The sequence below is a fragment of the Balaenoptera musculus genome, chromosome 3 (genome assembly GCF_009873245.2).
Source record: "Balaenoptera musculus isolate JJ_BM4_2016_0621 chromosome 3, mBalMus1.pri.v3, whole genome shotgun sequence".
Lineage (NCBI taxonomy): Eukaryota > Metazoa > Chordata > Mammalia > Artiodactyla > Balaenopteridae > Balaenoptera > Balaenoptera musculus.
Window position 1 is genome coordinate 74,618,655 of NC_045787.1, and position 24,273 is coordinate 74,642,927.

At 36.7% G+C, this 24,273-nt stretch overlaps 1 protein-coding gene across 3 annotated transcripts in view; it reads right to left on the bottom strand.

The window, feature by feature from the left end:
• Positions 1-24,273, bottom strand: part of FAM172A (family with sequence similarity 172 member A) — a 421,563-nt gene that overhangs the window by 365,999 nt on the left and 31,291 nt on the right. For 2 of the 3 annotated variants that reach the window (XM_036846745.1, XM_036846747.1), the window contains exons 2-4: positions 22,279-22,402; positions 14,761-14,862; positions 9,762-9,862 (exon numbers count right to left, since the gene is read on the bottom strand). In XM_036846745.1, the coding sequence (XP_036702640.1) occupies positions 9,762-9,862; positions 14,761-14,862; positions 22,279-22,384 (309 nt within the window). In that variant the 5' untranslated portion in view covers positions 22,385-22,402. The remainder of the gene's footprint in view (positions 1-9,761; positions 9,863-14,760; positions 14,863-22,278; positions 22,403-24,273) is intronic. The other variant, XM_036846746.1, reaches the window with a different exon arrangement.

Genomic DNA, 24,273 nt, shown 5'->3' on the forward strand with positions numbered 1-24,273 from the left:
TGATACAGGAACATCTACCAGAGGAAAACAAGAAGATATATATTTATGAGCAGATAGCCTCTTTTCCCTTAGGACCAACTTTGGAGGTACCTGGATGACTACTGGATCCTAGTGCCACAGGGGGAGTGTCCTATTAGCAGCCCCTAGTTGACAAACAAAAAGCTGCTTGGTTTACAGATGTCAGTTCCAAGGTGACAGACAGCATCCTGTTTGGAAAGCTTCCACACTGTGACCAACTGATGGAAGAAACTCTGATTAAAGAAGATTAGAATAAATCATCTCAGTGGGCAGAACTGCACGTTGTTATCCTTTCAGTGACAGGAGAATGAGACAACCCCATGGGCCCTGCAGTTTGTGTGACTCATGGGTGCTAGTGAATGGCTTGGTCACACGGTCAGGCAGAGGGGCTATGGAAAAGTGAACTAGGAAAGTAATTCAGCAATGCAAACTGGAGCCTATGGCAGATGCCCATGAGTAAGGGGCATGACCCTATGGGAATTTAAGGGACTCTTTATTTAAAGTAGGGCGTGTGGATTCCCATCAAAATAATCATAAGGTGAGTCTAACCAACAGGTGGATACTTAGTATGCTCACTCGACTCAACGTTGCCACTTTGGCTTATAAAATACGTGGACACAGCGGAGCTGTAGCCGTGCAACAGCGGCTGATCATCAGCTTATTCCTCTTGTACCTTCTGAGGTACAAAATGCCAACAAGGACTGTACCATCCACCAGTGATAAGACAGACTGCAAACAGCTATGAGGCAGATTTCCTACAGTGAAGGCTCCACACACAGCTGGCAAGTGAACTATACTGGACCACTGCCCACAGCCCCAGGAGACTATAATGGGCATGAGAGGTATAGACACTCTGGACTGAGCTTTGCATACTTGGAGGTAGATGTAAACACTCAAAACACAATAAAAGGACTGGAGCAAAAAACACAGAACCGATTTGGAAAGATTTCAGGTCAAAAACTGCATTTTATGGCACACAGTGTCCAACCATGGGTGAAGAAACAACACCTCAAATGCACATATCATGTTGCTTATCATGCTTAGCATAGAGGTTTACAAAAAGCTGGAGCAGACAACTGAACATCTGTTATCAAAAATGGGTAGAAATAAAGTCAAGAAGAGCTAGCTTATAGACCTTCACAAGTGTATGCTCACACTCAACAAGAAGGGGACCAAAGGAGGGTCCCCACGAAATCGAATTCTCTGCTTTTGCAAGGGATCTGAGGAAGATGGGGTTGGGGAGGATGCTGGTATGACAATACAATTCTTCTATTGTGTCTTATAACAGTAAATGCCCAATGGGGTGAAGCTATATGTTTGCCAAGACTGCCTCTGTTTTGGAACCTGACAAGGTCTAACCTGAGTAGCATCAAACTGGAGACGTTTTGGTCCTTCACTATGATGCTGAAAAGGACCAACTGCCGATGAATGAATGGAACTCTAGTAGTATACCAGTATCTTTTGATTCTTATTTATCAGGTTACATCTACTACAAAAGATAGATTTGGAGAGGAATTTCCAGGAATTGTTCCCTGCTGGGCCATCAAATCATGCAATATACAACTCCTAGCAGGCTGGTCACTGTGAAACTGTAAACCTTAATGACTGAAAGCTTAGAAAAGTTCCTGGCTATAATGGAAAAAAACATAGCTGCTGCATGCCTATCATGCCATAGTACAAATACATATCACCCTTGTTTCTGTGCATGGAAAGCAATTAATCAGGACAGAAAGAAATTGTGGGGTTCTAGTGGGAAAAAAACAATAGGCATTACATTGTGGGCTTGAATCCCTGCAGAGAATGACTCCACCCTGAGCCTGAGGAAGGCTATGTGAGGTCTTACAGCATATTCAGACTAAATTACATCTAGGTACGATCACTATCTGTGATGGTTAATTTTATGGCGCACCTTGGCTGGCTATGGTGCTCAGATACATGGTCAAATGTTATTCTGGCTGTTTCTGTGAGGGTGTTTTTGAATGAGATTTACATGTAAATCAGTGTACTTTAAGTAAAGCAGATTGACCTCCCTAATGAGGGTAAGCCTCATCCAATCAGTTGAAGGGCTTAAAAGAATAAAAGTTGATCTCCCCAGAGCAAGAGGGAATTCTGCCCGCAGACTGTTTTTGAAATCAAACTGCAACATCAACTCTTGCCTGGTTCTCTAGCCTGCCGGCCTCCCCATCAGATTTTGGACTCACCCAGCCTCCATAATTACATAAGCAAATTGCTTAAATTAAATGTATTTTTCTCTATATGTACAACCTATTGGTTTTGTTTCTCTGGAGAACCCTGACTAATACACTATCTATTTAGCCTTAGGTAAGCCCCCAACACATCTAGTAAAAGGAGGAAGATACATTACACACTAAGAGAAATAATATATTATTCGTGTTATAATAGAATTATTTTAAAAGCAAATTTGAGACACAAAAAAGAGAGAGGTCCATTCTATCCTATGTGGATCAGAGAAAGTTTTCTTAGAGGTTGATCTAAGCTTGAAGGATGAATAAATATTCTGCAAGCAGATGGGAGGGAGGGTGGTAAAGCTGCACCCCTGGCACCAAATGCTCCCTGCATGAGTAGAGGCCCAGAGATATAAAACAGCATGGCATATTAGAAAACCACAAGGAGGTTTATATAGCTCAAGCATAGGGTGAGTGGGAACCGGGGCAAGAGAGGAGGCAAGTGATAAAGCCAGAAAAATATGCAAGGGCCAACTCATGAAAGGTCTGGTATAACAAGGCAAGCAGTTTGAAATTCATTTTGTAGGGAAACACATAAAGGTTCTAAAAACAGGCAAACATGCTCACAGTTGCAGCTTTAAAAGATATCTCTGGTAGCAGTATTGAGAACAGTTCAAAGATGGAGGTGGAAGGAGGGGGGCAGGCATGGATGGACCACATTGAAGGTAGTGTCTTAGTCTGATCAGGCTGCCATAACAAAGTACCACAGACTAGGTAGCATAAACAACAGAAGTTTATTTCTCACAGTTCTAAAGGCTGGGAAGTACCAGATCTAGGTGCTGGCTGATTAGGTTCCTGGTGAGAGGGCTCTTTCTGACTGGTAGACAGTTACCTTCTTGCTCTGTCCTCACATGGCCTTTCCTCAGTGTGTACATGAAGTGGGGAAGAGAGAGAGAGAGAGAGAGAGAGAGAGAGAGAGAGAGAGAGAGAGAGAGAGAGAGAGAGGGAGGGGGGAAGAGAGAGAGAGATCTTTTCTTATAAAGGTACCAATCGTATCAGATTAGGGCCCCACCCTTATGACCACATTTAACCTTAATTACTTTCTAACAGCCCTATCTCCAAATACAATCACGTAAGAGGTTAGAGCTTCAACATATGAATTCTGACAGGGGGACGCATTTCAGCATGAAGCTGAACTGCAGTAATCTAGTTTAAGAGACGATATAGACCTAAGCTAAACCAATAGCAATAGAGACAGAGAAGGATGTGACGTAAAAAGGTATAATAACAAGACCTGGTCACATGAAGTTAAACACGAAGAGTGAAAGGACTATGTAGTTTCTGCCTTACAAAACTGGATGAATGGTAGCGCCATCCATTTAAACTAGGAAAGTAGGTTACTGGCCCAGCAGAACCTCAGGGGCTTCAAGACTTGGAAAATGCAGATCCAGTGAAGAGTGGAAGTGAGAAGTCAGACTGAAAACAGAGGGATTACACTGACAGGTCTGAGATTTGCTTTTGCCCTAGTTGCAAACTAATCAGCTAGCCTGTTACTGTTGCATGAGTGCTAACAACAGACACAAAACTTCTGGGTCACAGATAAAGGACTATTAATCACAGCATAGCATCAGCATATTTGCACTGGTTCCCTGGGACCCCAAGTCCCTGGGGCACAACATGATGTGACCCTAGATGGATGCAGCACAAGAGCAGTCCAGGTCGAAGCTGAGGAATACCGAGCTTGGGGAGCCCACCATTTGCTAGCAAGCTGTAAGCAAGCCTGTTCTTTGTCCCGGAGGAACACCTAACCTCATGCTTCAATACTGCCTGTTGCAAACACAACTCTTGAGAAATGGCCCAGGTAAAAACCAGGCAGAGTCTTGTATTCTTGGCATATCCAATAAGACATATAGGAGTATGAGAGACTCATAGAAACTGTCATAATACTCACCCGCCTAGTTCATTCCCTCTGTGATGCCAAATGCATTTATGCCCCAGGCAAAATACTAAGTAAGGTATTTCTAAAGAAATGGAACAAACTATTTGGAGACAACTCAAGTGCTAGAATGGATGTTGTTATCCCAGAAAGAAGTATTCCAAATTCTAGTATTTGAAGGGTCCCAAATAAAATGGTACAGTCCAAGAACACTGAAGTATAGCCTGCCAGGGAACAAGCCACACTCACAAACACAAAGCTCCTTCAAGTTTCCTATCACCAGCTTCTTCTTCCCTAATACGCAACTTGTGAAACTTTTCAAACACACAGAAATGTTGAAAAATAGTACAATAAACACTTTTACATCTCCCACCTTGACTGAACAACTGTTAACAGCATTTTGCCATATATGCTTTCTGTTTATTTCTGTGGTTTTTTCCTCTTTCTCAAGAAGCGTTTAAAAATAGCTTGCAGGCATCATGACTTTCTCCCTAAATATTTCACAAGCATCACCTAAGAATAAGGACATTTTCCTACATAACTGTAATACATAATATTATCACACCTAAAGAAACGAACAATTCTTCCTCAGTTGCCCCTAAAGAGTGCAGAGGTTTTTTTGTTTGCTTTATTTTTTTTAACAAAAATCCCATCAATGTTCATACACTGAAACTGGTTGCTGTCTCCTTGTTTAGTTTCATCTATAACAGTTTCTTTACCTCCGACACATAAATCTTTTCAGTATTTTTAATGGCATTGTGTTTTACATGTCCCATGTTCTGGACTGTGTCCTTGTGGTGTCATTTACTTTTCCCTCTGTTCCTATATTTCACGAAAATGGAAGACACATCTAAAGGTCTGATTAGTGTCAGATTCAATATACATAGCAAGAATATTCACGGTTAATGCTGTGTACTTCAAACTGCATCATATCAGAAGACACGTAACGTCAAGTTCTATTAATAGTGATACTAACTTTATTCACTTAGGTAATGTGCTGACAGCTAGATCTCTATTTTAAGGTACATATTTTTCCCCCTTACAATTGAAAGAAATCTGTGAGGTGATACTTTGGAAATACTTTGTAAATATTCTGTACAAATACACTGTGCAAATATTCCCTCACATCATTTCACCTAATGAAATTAGTATCCATTCATGATCCTCATCTGAATCAATCATTTCATTAAGGGGTTGTGTGGTAGTTTTCTATTACTAATTTAACACATTACCACAAACTTAATAGCTTAAACACAATTTAGCATCTCACAATTTATAGATCACAAATCTGGGTTGATTCTACTGGTTTCTCTGCTCTAGGTTTCACAAGGCCAAAATCAAGGTGTCAGCCAGATGGGCTCTTATCAGGAGGTTCTGGAGAAAGTCCCCTTCCGAGCTCACTCAGGTTGTTGACAAAATCCAGTTCACTGAGGCTGTAGTACTGGGATCCTCGTTTTCCTTGCTGACTGTCAGTTCAGGGATACCCTTAGCTCCTACAGGCCTCTCTCCGGTTCCTGCAAGTGGGTCCTCTATCTCAAAGCCAGCAATGGTGTGTTGAATCCTCATGCTTGGAATCTCTCTTCTGGCCTCTTCTGCAGAATTTCTGTGACTGACTCTTCTGCCCGTCTCTTCCGCTTTTAATTACTCTTGTGATTGTACTGAATCCACCCAGATAATCCAGGACAATCTCCCTATCTTAAGATCAGCTGACTAGTAACCTTAATTACATCTGCAAAGTCCCTTCACAATAGCTCCTAGATTAGTGTTTGATTGAATAAGCAGGAAATGGGAGTCTTGAGGGAACATCTTTAGAATTATGGTGATTTTCTAATTTTGTCATATTTTTTTACTTTTAGTAGCCAGTATTCTTTGGTAAAGTAGAACATTCCTTCCTCACCTGCAAATGAACTACAGTTCCTAATAAAAAGTCTAGCTACTTAATTCTCTCCTTTTGATTACCAATTTTCAGATAATTTTCATCTTATGATAGCAAATTAACTACATTTTTTTTAAATGTTATGGAATCATGACTTTTTATTAAATGTTTTATAATCAATAGAATCCTAACTCTGTTTTACCCACAAATTGTCCCAATTTTGGACAAAGGAAATCCTTTCAAGTTGGTTTCTCTGTCCTTTTCACATACTTCCATTAGACTAAATGTTTGCTTTCCAGAAAAAGATGATGTCCTAGGCTCATCTTATATTTTCCCAGTCACACAGATAGTGCCGAGCCAGAACTAGGACCCAGATCTCCTGATAGCCAATATAAGATGTGAGAATTTCACCTTATATGAAGGTAATAGTTATACACAGATAATCACATTATATTCAAATATTTGAATATTAAAATAATAATTTATATTATTATTCTTTACTTTTAGTTGCTCCTATTTCAAGTACCTAAATATGGCCATTGGAAAAAACCCCAAAAGACACTGCTGGCCGACATTCTTCAATAAATTCCTTTTTTTAGATGCAATATTTTTCAGTAAGTTTCCACTATTTTACAAGACATATTACTAATTTAGGTCCAGGAAAAAAAATTATGCCCTTACTTTTTCTTTTTTTTGGAAGTGTGATCCTATCCATGAATAAAAAGCCAAGCTTGTAAGACTATCCAATCACTGCTATCCTCTTACTAATAAGCACATGGACCATTTATTAATTTTTAAAGAATTAAACAAATATCAAAGGAAATGCAAAGACCCAAATTAGGCAAGAAATCAAATCTTTCATTAGAATTTCTGCTGGATTACAAGTTCTCCATTTAATAATAATTCAGTATTGACATGAAAGAGACAGTTGAAAAATTTGACAAGTTACATGCTGAGTTTTTACCATTCTATTTACTACGTAACATGATAGCCTTTCTAGTCTTTCTGAGTCTACCAGAGATGTTATTCCTTGGCCTTTTGCTCCAATGTACATACATTAAAGACTTCTATTTTGAAAATTACCCTTTCACACCACTCTCCCTAAAACTGAAAGTATCTCTAAATTTAGAGAAATTAACCAAACTTATTAAAGGCTATATGTTTTTATCAAGCTATATGTAGACAGTAAAATATATATATACATATTAGCAAAAGCATTTGTTTGATTACAAAAATGTAACTATTTGAAGGTAAAGAGTATTCTTTTGTGTACTTATGGTGCTGCATTCTAAAAAGAAAATGACATCTCAGTTTATTTTACTTACACAATAAGTTTAATTTACATAAAAATGATAGAGCATTTCAGGAGCAAGTCTTAAAAACAATTTCTACTGAATGACTGCTATAATAATCTCCTTAAGAGAGAAATACACATAAACTAAAACAGCAGTTGTGAAACATACATAGTACCTCTCAGCTCAAGACAAAATTCAATATTCAGTAGGAAAACACTTAAGAAAACAGAAGGGCTTTTGGTTTAGACTATAGGCTGAAGTCAAAATTCGTTTCCTTAAAACTTAAATCTTAAGCATATCCAAAGCTGTATATTAAGGCAGGCTCCCAGGCAATAAACTCAGAATTTCTGAATTCCGTCCTATCCATCACTGAGGAGAAAGGAGATTTTTCAGTGCTTCTACATCTAGGACATTGTGGATGAGAGGCTTTTCACAGGTTCTCCCTTAATGGAACTAGAGATCTTATTGGTAATATGAAGTACTAAATATTTCTAGAATTTAAACATGATGTTTATTTGTTTTCTAGGAACTGTAGACAGTTATACGAGAACCTTCAGAATTATAGTGACATAAGTCTTGAGTTGACTATGAGGGTTAAAAATTTTTTGTGACCCTCCATATGTCCTAAGAATTAGGTAGGAGCTCTCAGGAGAAAGGAATCACTTACACATGGGAATATCTAATAAGACACACTACTTAGATTTTGATAAAGATGATGTTGGAGGATATAGATTGAGACTGAAAAAGATGCAGATGTCAAAAAGGCCAAGGTATGTTTGGAGAACAGCACCTATCCAAGTGAACAAATGTACATGGCTTATGGAAAAGAGTAAAATGTAATCCCCATTAAAAATAAACAAACAAACAAACAATCCCAGTCCTTCTCTAAGGCCATATAGTATGGATATTCTATAATAAAAATACTATCAGTTTGCAGCACATAATTAAGTCATGTGGAATTAGGCAAACTTTTTTTTATGGACAGCAGAAATCATTCAGGGCATTAAATATAGTTAAGTTACAAATGCTGGAGAACAACGTCAAGAACTCTCAAGAGTCTGTGATTTTACTCTGAGTTGCACGTTAAAAAGTTAGCCCGCTACAGTTTCATGGTTGCAGCCAGAAGACACTAGACTCCTGGGTAAGAGACAAAGGATTTTATTACTTAGGTTACAGCAAGCAGCATGAGCTTCATGTTTTCATCTGTTTCTCCTGCCCCTCAAATGCCAAAGAGGCAATGTTGATACGCCAAGGGTAGAGGCTGAGCACATAGTGACATTGTATCATGGCTGTGGAACCTCAAACTTATGAAGCCCAATCTTACGAGGGGGTTGCTAGCAAATCTGCTCATCCTTTGCCACTAGTAGGGAAAGGAAGGTGACAGTACCTTGACACAAACAAATCTGCCCTCTGCCTTGGAGGAAGACACAATCTCTATCTTCCAAGGCTGTTTCCTATACAGACATCCTCAAAAAGATGGTCCAGAACAAAAGCTGCCAATGTCTTTGCTCAGACATGTGCAGAAATGAAGAGATCCAAGGAAAATTGTCTCCCGGAAAACATAAACTAAATTTCATATATTCTTCATGCTACTGTTTAACCAAATAATTAATTTTGACTACTTTATTAAAGAGCCAAAAATGAAATAAAACTTTCAGCTTTTCCTTATAGAAGTAAAGTGGCTGTTTAGTTATCGCACTAAACAAATGTGTCCCTATGCATTTTATTGAAAATACTTAATATAACACCAATGAGTACAACTTTGAGTTTTAACAAAACATTCACTTGAATGACAAATGACATTTTCAAAGGTTCCTACCAGTGGTAGCATGTGAGGTATCGAATGTTTCACAAGGCCTAATCCTTTATCAAGTCAAAGGTTAAGTAGGTTATATCCAATTTATTAGCCAAATATCAATCTTCTTCATATACATAAGTACTTTTTTTAACTTTCAGGAATAATTGACAACTATAATTGTATATATTTAAAGTGCACAATAAGATGATTTGCTATACATTGTAGAAAAATTACCAAGATCAGGATAATTAACACATGCATCACCTCACATAGTTAACACAGGCAACACTTTGTGTTTTTGTTTTTTGTTTTAGATAAGCACTTAAAAGAACACTTATTCTTCCTGGCACAGCAGAGGATTCAACCTCCTAAAAACATTAAAAAAAGAAAATTTAGCATGAATTTGTTCCCCTTATAACGACTCACTACAAAATATTAAGGTCATGGGAAGGATATATTTGTGTAAAAACATAAACTTTTAAACTGAAAATATGTTTCTAGCATTACCACAAAAAATAAACAAAAAATGCAAAAACTGTTTTTAATCATTTTTTTGTAGAAAGAGTGCATGTACTGCTTCAGCTTCAAAACCTTTATTCTGACTATTTAAAATTGGAAAAACACAAGGTTGAAGTTGTATACATGACCATACCTCTCCAAGCGCTTCATATCTTTTCTGGTTCCATCTGTGCAAGTCTTCCCGGTAGTTAAAAACAAATGGCTCCCCAGTTTTTATGTGCCTTAACTGCCCCTCTAGAAGACAAACAAACAATATTGCTATGATTCAGAGTACATTTATAATAATATGGAAAGTATAATAAATAATGTCTAATAAAAATTTAAAATATCTTAGAACAGTTTCATTTTTTTCATCAGATCTTTTTCTTCAAATATCCATATGATGCAAACATATACATAGTATAAAAGAATGACCCCAAGTACTCAAATGCTATGTCTTTGATCTTTGTTTCTCTAAGCCAAAGCAAATTAACAATATTTGAGGGCCTACAATGTATGAGGATTTTTGCTAGCTATAGCCATGAACGTGGTCCCCATTCTTAAGCTTAGAGGCTACCTGAGGAGTAACATCATAAACATTTAAAAGTTAAGCAACTTTTCAGAAAGTTAAAAAAGAATGAAGTTAAGTCAACAATCTAAAAACTGCTACAGGCAATTCACATAGATAATGAAGTCTAAAAGGAGTTTAGAAAAATGAAGGATGCCTAGAGGCTAGAATAGGTTCAGAAGGTTTTAGTGAAATTTCTCAACTAGGCCTTGAAATACAAGTAAGATTTAAAATGGAAATTGGAGAGAGAGAGTGAGCCAACACAGGTTTAGACTGTCAAGTCAGACTCACACAATTCAGAGATTTTATTGATAATTAATAACTTTACTAATCACTTCAAGGGTACAAGCAATCAAGAGGCACAGGCAAAGCAGGTCTGGAACAGCCTGACCATGTCTTCCCAGGGCCTCTCCTCTCACTGGATCGCACTCTCTGGTCCAGAACAGGTGATGTCTCTAAGGGGGGCACATGAGTTACCTAACACATGGGTGAACATGCTGGTTATAAAACAATTCTACTTTATGTGCCAGAGAGCTGTACTGCTCATGTGATATTTTTCAGAGAAACATGCCCTACATATCCACAGATTATAGGTTTGTTTAACCATAAGCAATGCCAAACCAGTTATCCTGCTCAAAACACTCCATGGATAAGGATTCTCCTCATAGCACAGACCAGGCCACCTGTCTTCTTTCTTTCCCCAGAAGCATTCCCCTGGTATTCAAGAGAGAAACAGACCACAGACCAAGTGCTTTAACACCTTCCCTCTCCCCTACTCAGACAACATAAACAGAATTTTGAAAAAACATGACAGCAAGTTCAAATAATGGTGAACAACCCAGTTTAAAAGAAACAAAAAGAGTATGAGCCAAATAAAATAACACAACATTGGAGGACACGTGGAATCAAATAGTAGAAGGCCCAAACTACTGGGTTTGGACTTTATCCTAAGAGCAATGAGGCACAAGGAAGACTTCAGGGGCAGAAGAGGGACATGGTCAAGCTGAATGGAGTTATTAGTACTTGATTTTTATCCAATGAGGACATGCAAGAGTGAAGAAAGACTTGAAAGAAAAGCTATGGCACTGAAACTAAAGCCAGGAAATATACTACTCTAAGTAAAACTATTTCATTGTTTTTATGAATCAGTTTTACTACATATAAAATGGGTATTTTTAATATATAAAATAAGGGCTAATCCTTATTTGTAAAGTTCTTTAATACTCAACATGAGACACTGCATTGGATCATTATAACACTCTTTTATGGTCAGATGATGCCATGTAAATTGTAAGGTACATCTACAGTTTTCTTTCTAGGACAGGGAAATTCCCATTTAGCATACCAATACAAGTAGATTGAAGACATCTGCAAATCTAGCACTTGGAAGTTTGACTAAAGCAACCTTAAAGGTACATGACATACAGTAATGTATAATATTGCTGCACTAAAATTTTAAATGTATTTTCTACGAGACTGCTGTGTGCAGGGAACTGACTTACCTAGATAGTGAGTTTAGGTAGTTAGATATAGATACTTATAACTACATCTCAAAGAGAGGTTTGGTTTTTTTAAAATTCTCTATTCATTTTGGACATAATAATTCTCATAAAGTGATAATGATTTTGATACTTTAGGGAAAATAAGCCCTATCAAAACAGCCAACTATCAGCACTAGTATTTTCTGTTTGCTTGTTTTTTTTTGTTTTTCATTGATTTTATTTTTATTTTATTTATATTTTTTAAAACATTTTTATTGGAGTATAATTGCTTTACAATGTTGTGTTAGTTTCTGCTGTATAACAAAGTGAATCAGCTATACATATACATACATCCCCATATCCCCTCCCTCTTGCGTCTCCCTCCTGCCCTCCCTATCCCACCCCTCTAGGTGGTCACAAAGCACTGAGCTGATCTCCCTGTGCTATGCAGCTGCTTCCCACTAGCTATCTATTTTACATTTGGTAGTGTATACATGTCAATGCTACTCTAGTATTAAAAGTGAAAAGAAGGTAAAGATGCAAAGAAAGTAAGCATTCTTAACCAGAAAAGATAATCTGGATCACTTATGTTATAGTTGTATTTGCAAATTTGGTATTTCTCAAAGGTTTGGAAAATCTCTTCAGCAACTGTCAAAGGTCTGACTTAGGATATTTTATTTTAGAGTCCCCAAAAATCAGTTGTAAAATTTCCTGTGTATACCCAAATGCACGTTATTCTGAAGTGTATCCATATATTTTATCAGATTGGTGGTGGAGTCTAAGACCCAAAATAAGCTATCAATGGCCTAAATGAATTAATAAATTGAAAGTATTTAGGACACTTCCTGGCATGTAGTAAGAGTATAATAAATATCAGCTATCATGGAAGACAAGATTCAAACTCAGTTTGTTGCTGAGTCCAATTATTTTTTTTGGTGATACGAAAGTGTGCTTCCTCATAATACTGTACCGAGGTATAGTGAGTGTGGGGAAGGGAAAAGGGGAAAAGCCTTCACCTTCATCTTCCAAAGCAAGGGCTAGGCCTTATACAATTCCAACAACTGGAGAATGGCTAAATAGGCATTTTGAACACAAAGAGTATTTGAAAAGGTACAGTGATTTGAAAGAACAAGGTATCAGTTTGATGCAGGTAAAAAGAATCTCTTCCCCTTCATTACAAATTTTTTTTTCCTTAGGGTGAACTCTGTATCCAAATTCTTCTGTTACCCAACTAAGAACTTTAAAATTCTTTAGAAAATGTAGAAGCTTCTTCAATCAGGTAATGAAAGTTTCAATTCAAAGCTTTCATAAAAGCTTTTGCATTATAAATCCTGAAAAAAAAAGTCTCTGGAGATACTAAGTTAGAACTGCCCTTTTAGCTGTTTACTACTGAAACCAGTTTCCTGGTTTCAGAACCTCACCTCTTTGAAAAAGTACTCACCATTCACACTGAATTCAACCCTGAACTGTATCATGCTAAAAATAAGATCCATAAAAGTAACATTCTCTCCTTGGAATGCAAGAATCTTTGCCTCATACTGTTAAGTCTATATTTATGGCAAGACAATGTCCAGGATATTTAAAAAATAAATGATAGGTGTGTGCAAGGGTCCATATGCATTCATGTGTAAGTACACATGCACGTGCAAAGGTGTAGGTGTGTCTGAAAGTGTGTAAGTACAGAGCATGTGCATGCAAGGGTATAAAAATGTAAGCAAAGATGTGTGTATGAATGTATCCGATAGGAAAGTGAGAGAGAAAAGTGTATTGCTTCTTTGTTTTTCACTCCCTTTAAGAAATGTTCAAGGAAGATGAAAGATAGACTTCAATGAAAACTGATATCCTCTAGCCATAAAGCAAACATAGTTCTATGATTTACCCGCACTACCAACACACTCCCCCAATCCCTGTTCTGAAAGAGGAGTCTGGTAATTGTTTCAGAGGGGCAGAGGCAACATTAGTCTCAGAGCAATTTTGACTCTGTTAATTAAATTATAAAATTTCTTTTAAAAACAAAATAGTACTACTCACACACACTTTGCCATAAGATAGCCTTTATTAAAAAACATGAAAATTAGTATCAGAAAAGAGATCAAAGTTTCTAATATGCTCTGTTTAAACTCACTTAATATTCTAGTACACAGAGACTGTCACTATAAGTTCTAACACCTATAATTGATATTGTACAGACACATCAATCTAAGGAGGTCTCATCAGCAGGAACTGTATGGACACTGCAAAGACAAGACATTCTCCTGTGGCAATATGTACAGCTTTAAATACATCATGCGACAGGCAGTGTGATTTGTACAGGACACCTGAACTCTTCTTGTAACTTACTGTACAGTCCTCTTTTGCAACTTGGCTCTGACTTGGTATCAGAAAATGAATTAGGTTTTTGTACTTTTTGTATGTTGTATGACAATCGTCAATGTGAACAGAATAAAATAACTGCATGTAAAAGTTTGAAAAAACACAGTTATGACAGATCACCAATTTAGTTAATGCAGCGCAACAGTAGAAAGCTGTGATTCAAATGCTACCTGGCCTGTAATAACATTATCCTTCAAGTATTACAATGTTATTAATCCAGGGTTTCATTGCGCTTTGTTCCATAAACATCCTTGCAATCTATGGTATGTTATTCCAAATCCCAAGTGCAAAGCTTATTTTATTCAGAACTTAATTAACAAACTTTACAATAAGGATGTTGCCTAAAAAGATCATGGAATTGAGTATTATGCTTTAAAATACTGTCACAGATAATTATTGCCAGTCATTTCATTTTAAATAACATGTGAAATAGTAGCATGTTTCTACATAATTTAATTGGGAGTTCCAGCTGGATACAAGGGAGCTGAACCCTCAAGACTGAAAATACATAAGCTGAATCCAATTCACGTTCGTTGGTTTAAGTGACTTGACAACTATGGGAAATTATTACTTGGTTCTATTACTTGACTGAAGAACTTCATCATGGAAGGATAAGACATTATTCTCAAAAGAAACACATAAAACTTTCTAGCTAGCAAATAAAAGTAGCAAATAATATCTGCCCTATTAGCATTGTTAAACAAATCTTGCATATAGCATACACCACTTACTTTCATTAAAAGCATATTCAAATCCTTCCAGTGTATCAGGAAAATCAAGAGGTGGTTCATCTTTTTTCATTAGTTCATCCAAATCTATCCTAGATAATAAATCTAGAAAAGAAATTACATGAAATTTATTTATATTCATTTTCATAGTTAATAAAGATTATATTTTAAATTATTTTAAGTATTCTTTTATTCTATTAGATTACTTTTTATGTGTTGCCTTAACTGATAAGATTATTAAATTTTTAAGTTCCCAAAGTGCTATATTATGATGAAGTACAGTATCAGTATAACATAAGCACTTTCAAAACCATAATTCTCAAAACAATCCAACCTAGATCCTATGTACCACTATGGTAAATTATTAACTTCTTCCTTTCAAAATATACAGCTATTAATTTGTACCTTATTAACCAACCTCCTTCTATCATTTTAAAAGTTTCAGATGTTAATATGACTTTTAAAAGGTCACTAAATCTTACATATAAATGAAACTACTATGAATAAGGGAACTTAAAAATAAAAATAATGGTAATATAGCATATTATTCTTTTAGAGGAGAAGATCATAATATTAAACTAAAACATGCTAACTGGAGAAAACTGGCTAACACAAAACAGTTTTTATTCTTCACATCATTTGATTATATATAATAAAAAAAAACTGTCAACAAGGTTTTGTAAATAAACATTTTATTTTTGAATCTCTTTAGATTTACAGAAAAGTTGGAAGATAGTACAGATAGTGTCTGCACCCAGTTTCCCCTATTGTTAACATCCTACCTTACAAGGCTACATTTGTCAAAATGAAGAAACCAATGTTGGTACATCACTGTTAACTAAGCCCAGATATTATTCATCAGTTTTTCCATTAATGTCCGTTTTCTGTTCCAGGATTCCATCCAGGACACCACATTGCATACGGTCGTCATGGCTCTTCAGTCTCATCTTTTTATTTTTTGAGCATTTCCTTACTTCCTGTTACTACAAGGTGCTGCAGGCTTATCTTGTAGTTTCCCTGCCCCAGCCCTAAAATCAGTCTGTAGACAGTATTTAATGATCTCTTTTAGGCTATCATCATGGGATGAGACAAAAATTCTTACTATATGTCATCTTAGTGTCATATGGAAACTCGGAAAAATTAAAGATAAACTTCAAATTTATTTAGTTCCCAAAAGATGTGTTTTGTTTTGTTTTTTAAGTTTAGATTTTGAGATTTTTTTCAATCTAACTCAAGTTCCCGAAGAAAAAGAGCTCCTCGGATACACAGTATAGCAAACCAGTCCCCGCTTTCCTTTAAACAAAAGAAGAACCTCAGAGTTAACACTTTATTTCTGTCTCTCACTTACAGAGATATAACAAATCCATCTGTACAGATCATAAAAATATGCTAGAGAAAAAAATAGTTTGTCTACCTCCAGTCTCTAGTCTCTCTCCGTAGGACACAAAGATAAGACATCAAAAAACTTGTAAATAAAAAAAAAAAGTCATTGTTTAAAACTCTTCAAACTGCTGTATCAAATAAACCTCAACTCACACAAAACTGTACCATTTTCAACATACAAACATGTTTATAAAAAAAGGTTTGCAAATTGTCTAGTAAAATAAAAAATGTCACAAAGTATGCATACTGGGCCCAAGAGATAACATGCTGACAAATTTCTGATTCATTAGTAAAGTTCTGAACAACATGTAAATCTTTGCAAAACAGAGTAAAATAGAAGATTTTTAATATCAAAAACTGGCTTGAAGATTCTCACTTCTCTCCTTCCAATGAATTGAATTCCTTTACTTCACAGTCATCTTCCACAGTTCAAAACTTAGAAACCTTTTAATCAGACACACAAAAACCGTCCAATACATAAGCAGATGTATTATGTCTAATATCCATTTTCTCTTTCTATCAGCTCAGATCATAAAATGCCATCTAACATCTATATATCATTTTAAAGACTTCACATACTTTTCCTCACTTGATCATCACAGCCCTATAAAGTAGTAGCATGTGTTATCATCTTCACTGTCTTTGAGACAAGGAAATAAGCTCAGAGAGGTAAAATGGCCTGCCCAAAATTAGACCTTAATAGTAAAGTGGGGTTAATAAAATAAATTTATTCCCCAATACCTAACTCAGTACTCTTTCAAAATCCCCATACTTTTATTCTATGTGCTGTATAAACTCTAAAATGGTGTACCCCCTCTCTTCATTACCTTATAAAAAGAATAAACTCTTCTGAATACAGAAATATGCTCTGGCTTTGACCAAAATGTTCCTTTGAATGATAAAATGAACAACTAAACAAATACGCATTCCTCAAGCTTCTCCTCTGTCAACTAGAGAACTAGATATAGATTTTTTTAAATTTCATTAGCATTGAGAAGACACGTAGAAAAAAATTGTCAGAAATTATTTTTCTGCTTTGTAAAAGGAAAACAATGTTATATAACTGCATTTTACAGAGACTGGGTTCCAAAGGCAGTAGATTAGGCAAAAATCAAGTATAATAAAACATTTCCATTGAAAATCCCTTCAATCGCCTATAAAACACAGTACAACTGAATTCTTATAACCTAAATACACATCAGATGTAACACAACTGTTTTTTCTAAAACATGCCTCTGGTGATTAAAGTGAGTTAGCAACTAGAATTCTAAACTTCAACAAAGCATATGCAGTAACTGGATAAAAATACCATTTTATACCCAAAAGAATTGAAAACAAAGACTCAGATATTTGTACACCCCTGTTCACAGCAGCATTATTCACAGCAGCCAAAAGGCGTGAGCAACCAGTTTCCATAGACAGATGAATGGTGTGATGGTTAATTTTATGTGTCAACTTGACTGGGTGCCCAGATATTTGGTTAAACATTATTCTGAGTGTGTCTGTGAAAGTGTTTCTGGATGAGATTAACATTTGAAACTGTAGACTGAGTAAAGCAGATTGCCCCCCACCTCCAATATGGATGAACCTCACCCAATCCATTGAAGGCCTGAATAGAAGGTGAGTAAGAATTCCCACTCTCTGTATGACTGTCTTCAAGCTAGGACATCAGTCTTCTGCCTTCACAGCACAGGCTCTGAGGATTTTGGAGCAAAGCCTTGCTATCCACTGCAGGTAACTACTCTCCTTTTGAGAAATACCTCTTGGCCTGCTACTGGGCCTGAGTAGAGACTGAACACTTACCCACGGGCTACCAACTTACCATGTAGCTGTCCATCATGAACTAGGTGTTAACTGACCCACCAAGTCATAAAGTTGGCTGTGTACAATAGCATTCCATCATCAAATGGAAGTGGTATGTATGTGATCAGGACTGAGTAGGCCCTGAAGACAAAAGTAAGTTACATGAAGAAGTGGCCCAAATGCCTATGGTCTCCACAGCTGCTACACAGCCTTCTATCCATCAGTGTGTACCTAAGCCCTCATCAGTTGACAGAAGAAGAAAAAACTCGAGTCTGGTTTATAGATGGCTCTGCATGATATTCAGACACCACCCAAAAGTGGACAGCTGAAGCATTAGAGCCCCTTTTGGGGATATCCCTAAATGACAGTGGTGAAGAGAAATCTTCCCAGTGAGCAGAACTGAGAGCAGTGCACCTGGCTGTTCCATTTCTTCGGAAAGAGATATGGCCAGACATGTGATTATATAATGATTCACGGGCTGCGGCCAATTGTTTGCCTGGATGGTCAGGGACTTGGAAGGAACACGACTAGAAAATTGGTGACAAGGAAATCTGGAGAAGAGGTATGTGGATAGACCTCGCGAAATGAGCAAAAGATGAGAAGATATTTGTGTCCCAAGTGAATGCTCACTACAAGGTAACCTCAACAGAGGAATATTTTAAAAATCAAGTGTGCAGGGTGATCCATTCTGTGGACACCAAACTCTTTCCCCAGCCAAACCTGTCATCACCCAATGAGCTCAAGAACAAAGTGGCCATGGTGGCAAGGATGGAGGTCATATGGGGGCTCAGTAATATGAACATCCACTCACCAAAGCCAACTTGGCTACAGCCATGGCTGAGTGTCCAATGTGCCAGCAGCAGAGACCAACATTTAGTCCCCAACATGGCACCATTCCCTGGGGTGATCAGCCAGCTACTTGGTGGCAGATTAATTACACCGGATCACCTCCATCATGAAAGGGGCAGCATTTTGTTCTTACTGGAATAGATACTTGCCCTGGATATAGACTGGCCGTCCCTGAACTCAATGCTTCAGCCAAATCTGCTATCCGTGGACTTACAGAAGGCTTTATCCACCATCATGGTATTCCACACCACATTGTTTCTGATCAAGAAACTCACACTACAGCAAAAGAAGGGTGGCAATGGGCCCATGCTCATGGAACTCACTGGTCTTAGCATGCTCCCCACCATCTTGAAGCAGTTAGTTTGACAGAATGGTGGACTGCCTTTTGAAGACTCAGTTACAGGGCCAGCTGGGTGGCAGAACCCTGCAGGGCTGGAACAAGATTCTCTAGAAGGCTGTATATACTCTGAATCAGTGTCCAATATATAGTGCTATTTCTCCCACAGCCAGAATTCACAGGTCTAGAAATTAAGGGATGAAAATGGGAGTGGCACTACTCACTATTACCCCTAGTGAGCAAGGAAAGAATGTCCATTCTCCTTATTCTTATTCAACATAGCATTGGATGTCTTAGCCAGTGCAAAAAAGCAAGACTGAAAGGGAAGAAATAAAACTCTCCAACTAGCAAATGACATGATGGTCTACATAGAAGACCCCAAGGATCTATCAAAAAAAACTCCAAGAACTAATAAGCGACTTCAGCAAAGTCACAGAATATAATATCAACACACAAAACTTCATTGTATTTCCATAAACTATCAGTAAACATGTGACAATTGAAATTAAAAATACAATACCATTTACAATCACTCTAAAAATTATAATAAAGGACTTCCCTGGTGGCGCAGTGGTTAAGAATCCGCCTGCCAATGCAGGAGACACGGGTTCGAGCCCTTGTCTGGGAAGATCCCACATGCCGCGGAGCAACTAAGCCTGTGTGCCACAACTACTGAGCCTGCGCTCTAGAGCCTGCGAGCCGTAACTACTGAGCCCAGGTACCACAACTACTGAAGCCCACACGCCTAGAGCCTGTGCTCCACAACAAGAGAAGCCACTGCAAGGAGAAGCCCACACACTGCAACGAAGAGTAGCCCCCACTCGCCGCAACTAGAGAAAGACTGCAAGCAGCAATGAAGATCCAACACAGCCAAAAAAAAAATATATATATATATATATATAATAAGTATAAATCTAGTAACAAATGTGTAAGACTTACTTACAAAATTACAAAGAGTCAATGAAGGAACTCAAATATCTAAATAAATGACAGACATTCCATGTTCATGGACTAGAAACCTCAATATAGTAAAGATGTCAATTCTCACATTCGTCTATAGGTTTAAACACAATTCCTATCAAAATCTCAGTAAATTATCTTTTTGTGGTTATAGACAATTTTACTCTTAAAATTTACATGGAAAGGCAAAGGACCTAGAAAAGCCAAACAATTCTGAATAAGAATGAAGTGGGAAGAATCATTCTAGTCAATTTTAAGACTTACCATTTAGTTCAGTAATCAAGAGAGTATGAATTAGAGAAGAGATAGACACAGACACATGGAACAAAATAGAGAACTCCAAAATAAGCCCACTGAAATATGTCCAATTTATTTTTGACAAAGGTGAAGAAGTAATTCAATAGCAGAAACACAGTCTTTTTCACAAATAGTGCTGGTGCAATTGGACATCAATAGGCAAAACAAACAACAACAAAAAAAAAACCTTGACCTAAGTCTCATACCTTATATAAAAATTAACTCAAAATGCATCATTAGTTTAAATGTAAAATCTAAACTATAAACCTTTTAGAAGAAAACATAAGATCTTCATAAAGTAGGGCTAGGCAAAGAGTTCTTAGACATGACATCAAAACCATAATCCATAAAAAAAAACAAACTGATAAATAGGACTGTTTTAGGGACAAAGTTTTATTCAGTTTGTCAATCTGTTCTAAAATACACTTCACTATGCATTTGCCATTTTATCTTCTAATATTTTCAATTTGACTCCCTCATTAGTCATTACAAGCTCACGTGTGCTAAGCATTGTATTCCTATTGTACCAATGAAGAAAAAGATTTAGAGAAGTTAAGCAATTTGTTTCATGGGGAGTGGGAAAATGTGAGTTTGAATCCAGATAGTTCTATATTTAGACCCTATCCATATTCTTTTAATGTCACTGTACTAACTCTAAAGTCCAGAAAAATCCATCTGATCTCTTACATACTGCTTGTGGAAGTGTAAATTGGAACCACAACTTGAGAGATCAAATTTTTGCATTATCAAGTAAGGTTGAAGATGCACAAAAGCTATCTAAGTGGAAACACAGCAAGTTTATTTAGATGGAAACACACACGTTCCTTATCCTCCTTCCTAAATTAACCATTATTCTGAGTGTGCAGGTCATTCTCAGCAGCATACATACATGCAGTAAAACCATCTATAGCGTTGTCTATAACTGTCTCCAATTCCTCTCTTCCCATTCTCTACTGAAGTTCTCCAATACGACTTTCATTTCCGTCAATTCACTGAAAAGCTCTTTGTGAAGACCATCAATAACCTCTACACTGTCAAATCCAAAAGTAAATTCTCAGTCCTCATCTAAGCTGGTTTATAATCATTACTAAATTAATTACTCTCATTTTCTTCACTATGTGTTCAGGATCTCTCTCTTGCTCCTCGTTCTCAGCCTATCTTACTAGAAATTCACTTTAAGCCTCTTTTGCTAGTTCTTCCTCATTTTCCTGACCCTAAGATCGAGATGCCCCACGGTTCAATCTTCAGACCTTTTCTCTTTCTGGCTACAGTGACATCCCTGGTGATCTCAATTAGGACCATAACTTTAAATATTACCTCTATGCTAATGATTCCTAAAACTTTTATCTCCAACCCAAATGCCCTCCCAAACTCTACACTCAACTTCTCCAGCTTGATGTTTAAGTGGCATCTCAGTTTAATATTTAATATATCGAAAACTTAACACTTGCTTTCCACCATCACCACCACAACCTGCTTTTCCTGCACTTTTCTTAATCTCATAAAATATCCCTAGAGCTAATGCCACAAAGACAGAATACAGGATCATTATCCTAACCTAGTATGACATTTCAAACAACAAAAATATGGTAAGGGCACTAGTCTTGACTCAAGAGACCACTAGTGTTAGTTTTACCGTTAAATACATGACCCGGAATAAGAAAAGCATTAAGAATTCTTACATCTGTAAAATCACATGATTTTATGATTTATTTACTGAGTACATACTATATCTCAGACACTGAGGTAGTCATGGGATACAAATAATTACAAATAGATTAAGTACTGATATTCTTATTTTAGAATTGAAATGAATGTAAGGTCGCCTAAATATTCCTATACCTTCATTAGGCACAATGAAAATATCCTGAAAAAGCAAATTAAGTATGTACCTTTGAGGGCTGTTGTCTTTTCTTTTTCATCTGGACCTCCCTGCTGGATGTGTGCCATGCTTATCCAAATTGGCAACAAAATTAAAGAGCTCAAGGAAATAGACATCAATCTTCAGAAGACAGTCTAGAATGAATGAAAGCAATAAATTAAGCTCTACTCAATCCTACCTACTCCATGAGAACGTCCTAGATCCTCCCAATTGGAATTAATCTCTCTATCCTGATTTCCCCCTGCACTTTGTTGATGCCTATACCGTAGTACTTATCATAGCCTGCCTTGCATTATAGTTATTTATGTATTTGTCTGGGTCACCTAACAGATTATAAGCCCCAGGATAAAGGTATCAACTTTTTGTCATCTTGATGTCTCTCATAACACCAAACACAACACCTTATACACACAGACACCTAATGCTGCTAAACTGAATTGAGCTAAACTTACTATTTAGGTGTAGTTCCCTATCATCTAATGTTTTAAAAAATATCTCCATGTAGTTTCTAAAACTTGACATTTCTTTTAAAATAAACTGTCAGCATGTCATGTACAAGGTCAGAATATTTTTTTCCTGGGACATGCAGACAGGCAGAAGGAGAAAAATACATAAGGTAGCCATAAATTACCTCTAGTGTAATTCAAAATACAACTTTAAGGGAAAAAATTAGCCCTTTTAAAAAAAAACTATGTCAAATTCTATGTCTGGAAGCCATACTCTATAAATGGCACTCCAGTAAACAATCGTAATATAAAGTTACGATTTATTGAAATCTAATGCTGCTCTGCTTTGGCCAAAAGGAAGGCTTTTAAACTATAAATAGTTTCTCCCAGGGTGCCCACAAACAGGGAAAAAAAAAAACAAAACACTATTCCTAAAGTTTAAAAGAAAAAAATGCAACATATACAATGGAAAAAAATTAAATGAAATTAAAACAGTCAGTCCATACTTTAAGGAAATTACATAAAAACTGCGATAAACAAGATTGAATATTCTTCTGACTGATTTACTTACTACCCAAAAAGCAAACTTCAGTTTCCACTCAGAGGTATATTGTACAATTATCTTTAAAAACTGAGGCATTTTTATAATTAACAGAGTACGGCAGGAAATGCTTTAAAATAATAATAATAATACTTAAAATAATATTTTTAAACTATGAACATTCCCAGGGTCATAAATCAATGCTGCCCTTATCTCAATTCTAACTGTAGGTGGGGTAGTATAAGAGGAAGGGCCCTCTGGCTCTACTACTAACTAGCCATGTGTCCTTGACAAATTATTTAACTTCTCTAAGCCTCACTTTCCACATATGTAAAATGTAAATGATAATCATGTTTCCCTCATGGTGTTATAATGAGGTTAAATGTAGAACATTTAGTATAGTGCCTGATGCGTAATTAAGTGTCCAACACATGTTGGTTTATATTTTTTAAATGTTGTAAATGTATCCTAGCTTCACTACTTAATAACAGCTCTGTGGCCAGGGACAAGTCACTTAATATCCAAAAATCTTCAGATTCCTCATTTATAAAGTGTAGCTCATATAATAGTGGTTGAGAAGTAATATTACAGAAGGTGTGTACAGCTGATCATTGCTATTACTAGTGGTATTACTGCTTCTCAATAATGTGAGGTTTCCTAACCTAGGGATAACTAAAATATGAGACTATTTTTGACTGGGAAAGCATTTTCACTTAGCATGGAAGTAGTTGTTGTTTTTCTTCTTTGAATAAGGTAACTCAAAACTCTGTAAATTCTACATGGATGAAATATGTCTATATTCCTTCAAGACATGTATTTGTTGTCTATAGGGTGGGCAATGTGCAAGACACCAGGGTGCAATGGTGAGTAAAACATGGTCACAGCCCGGGTGGGGCTTACTCTCTCATGACCAAATGAAACTACCAAATTGCCACAAATAAAATATATGAGACCCAGACTGATCATTACAACACTGTTATAAAAAAAGCAATATTTGTAAGGGTTATCTATTTACATT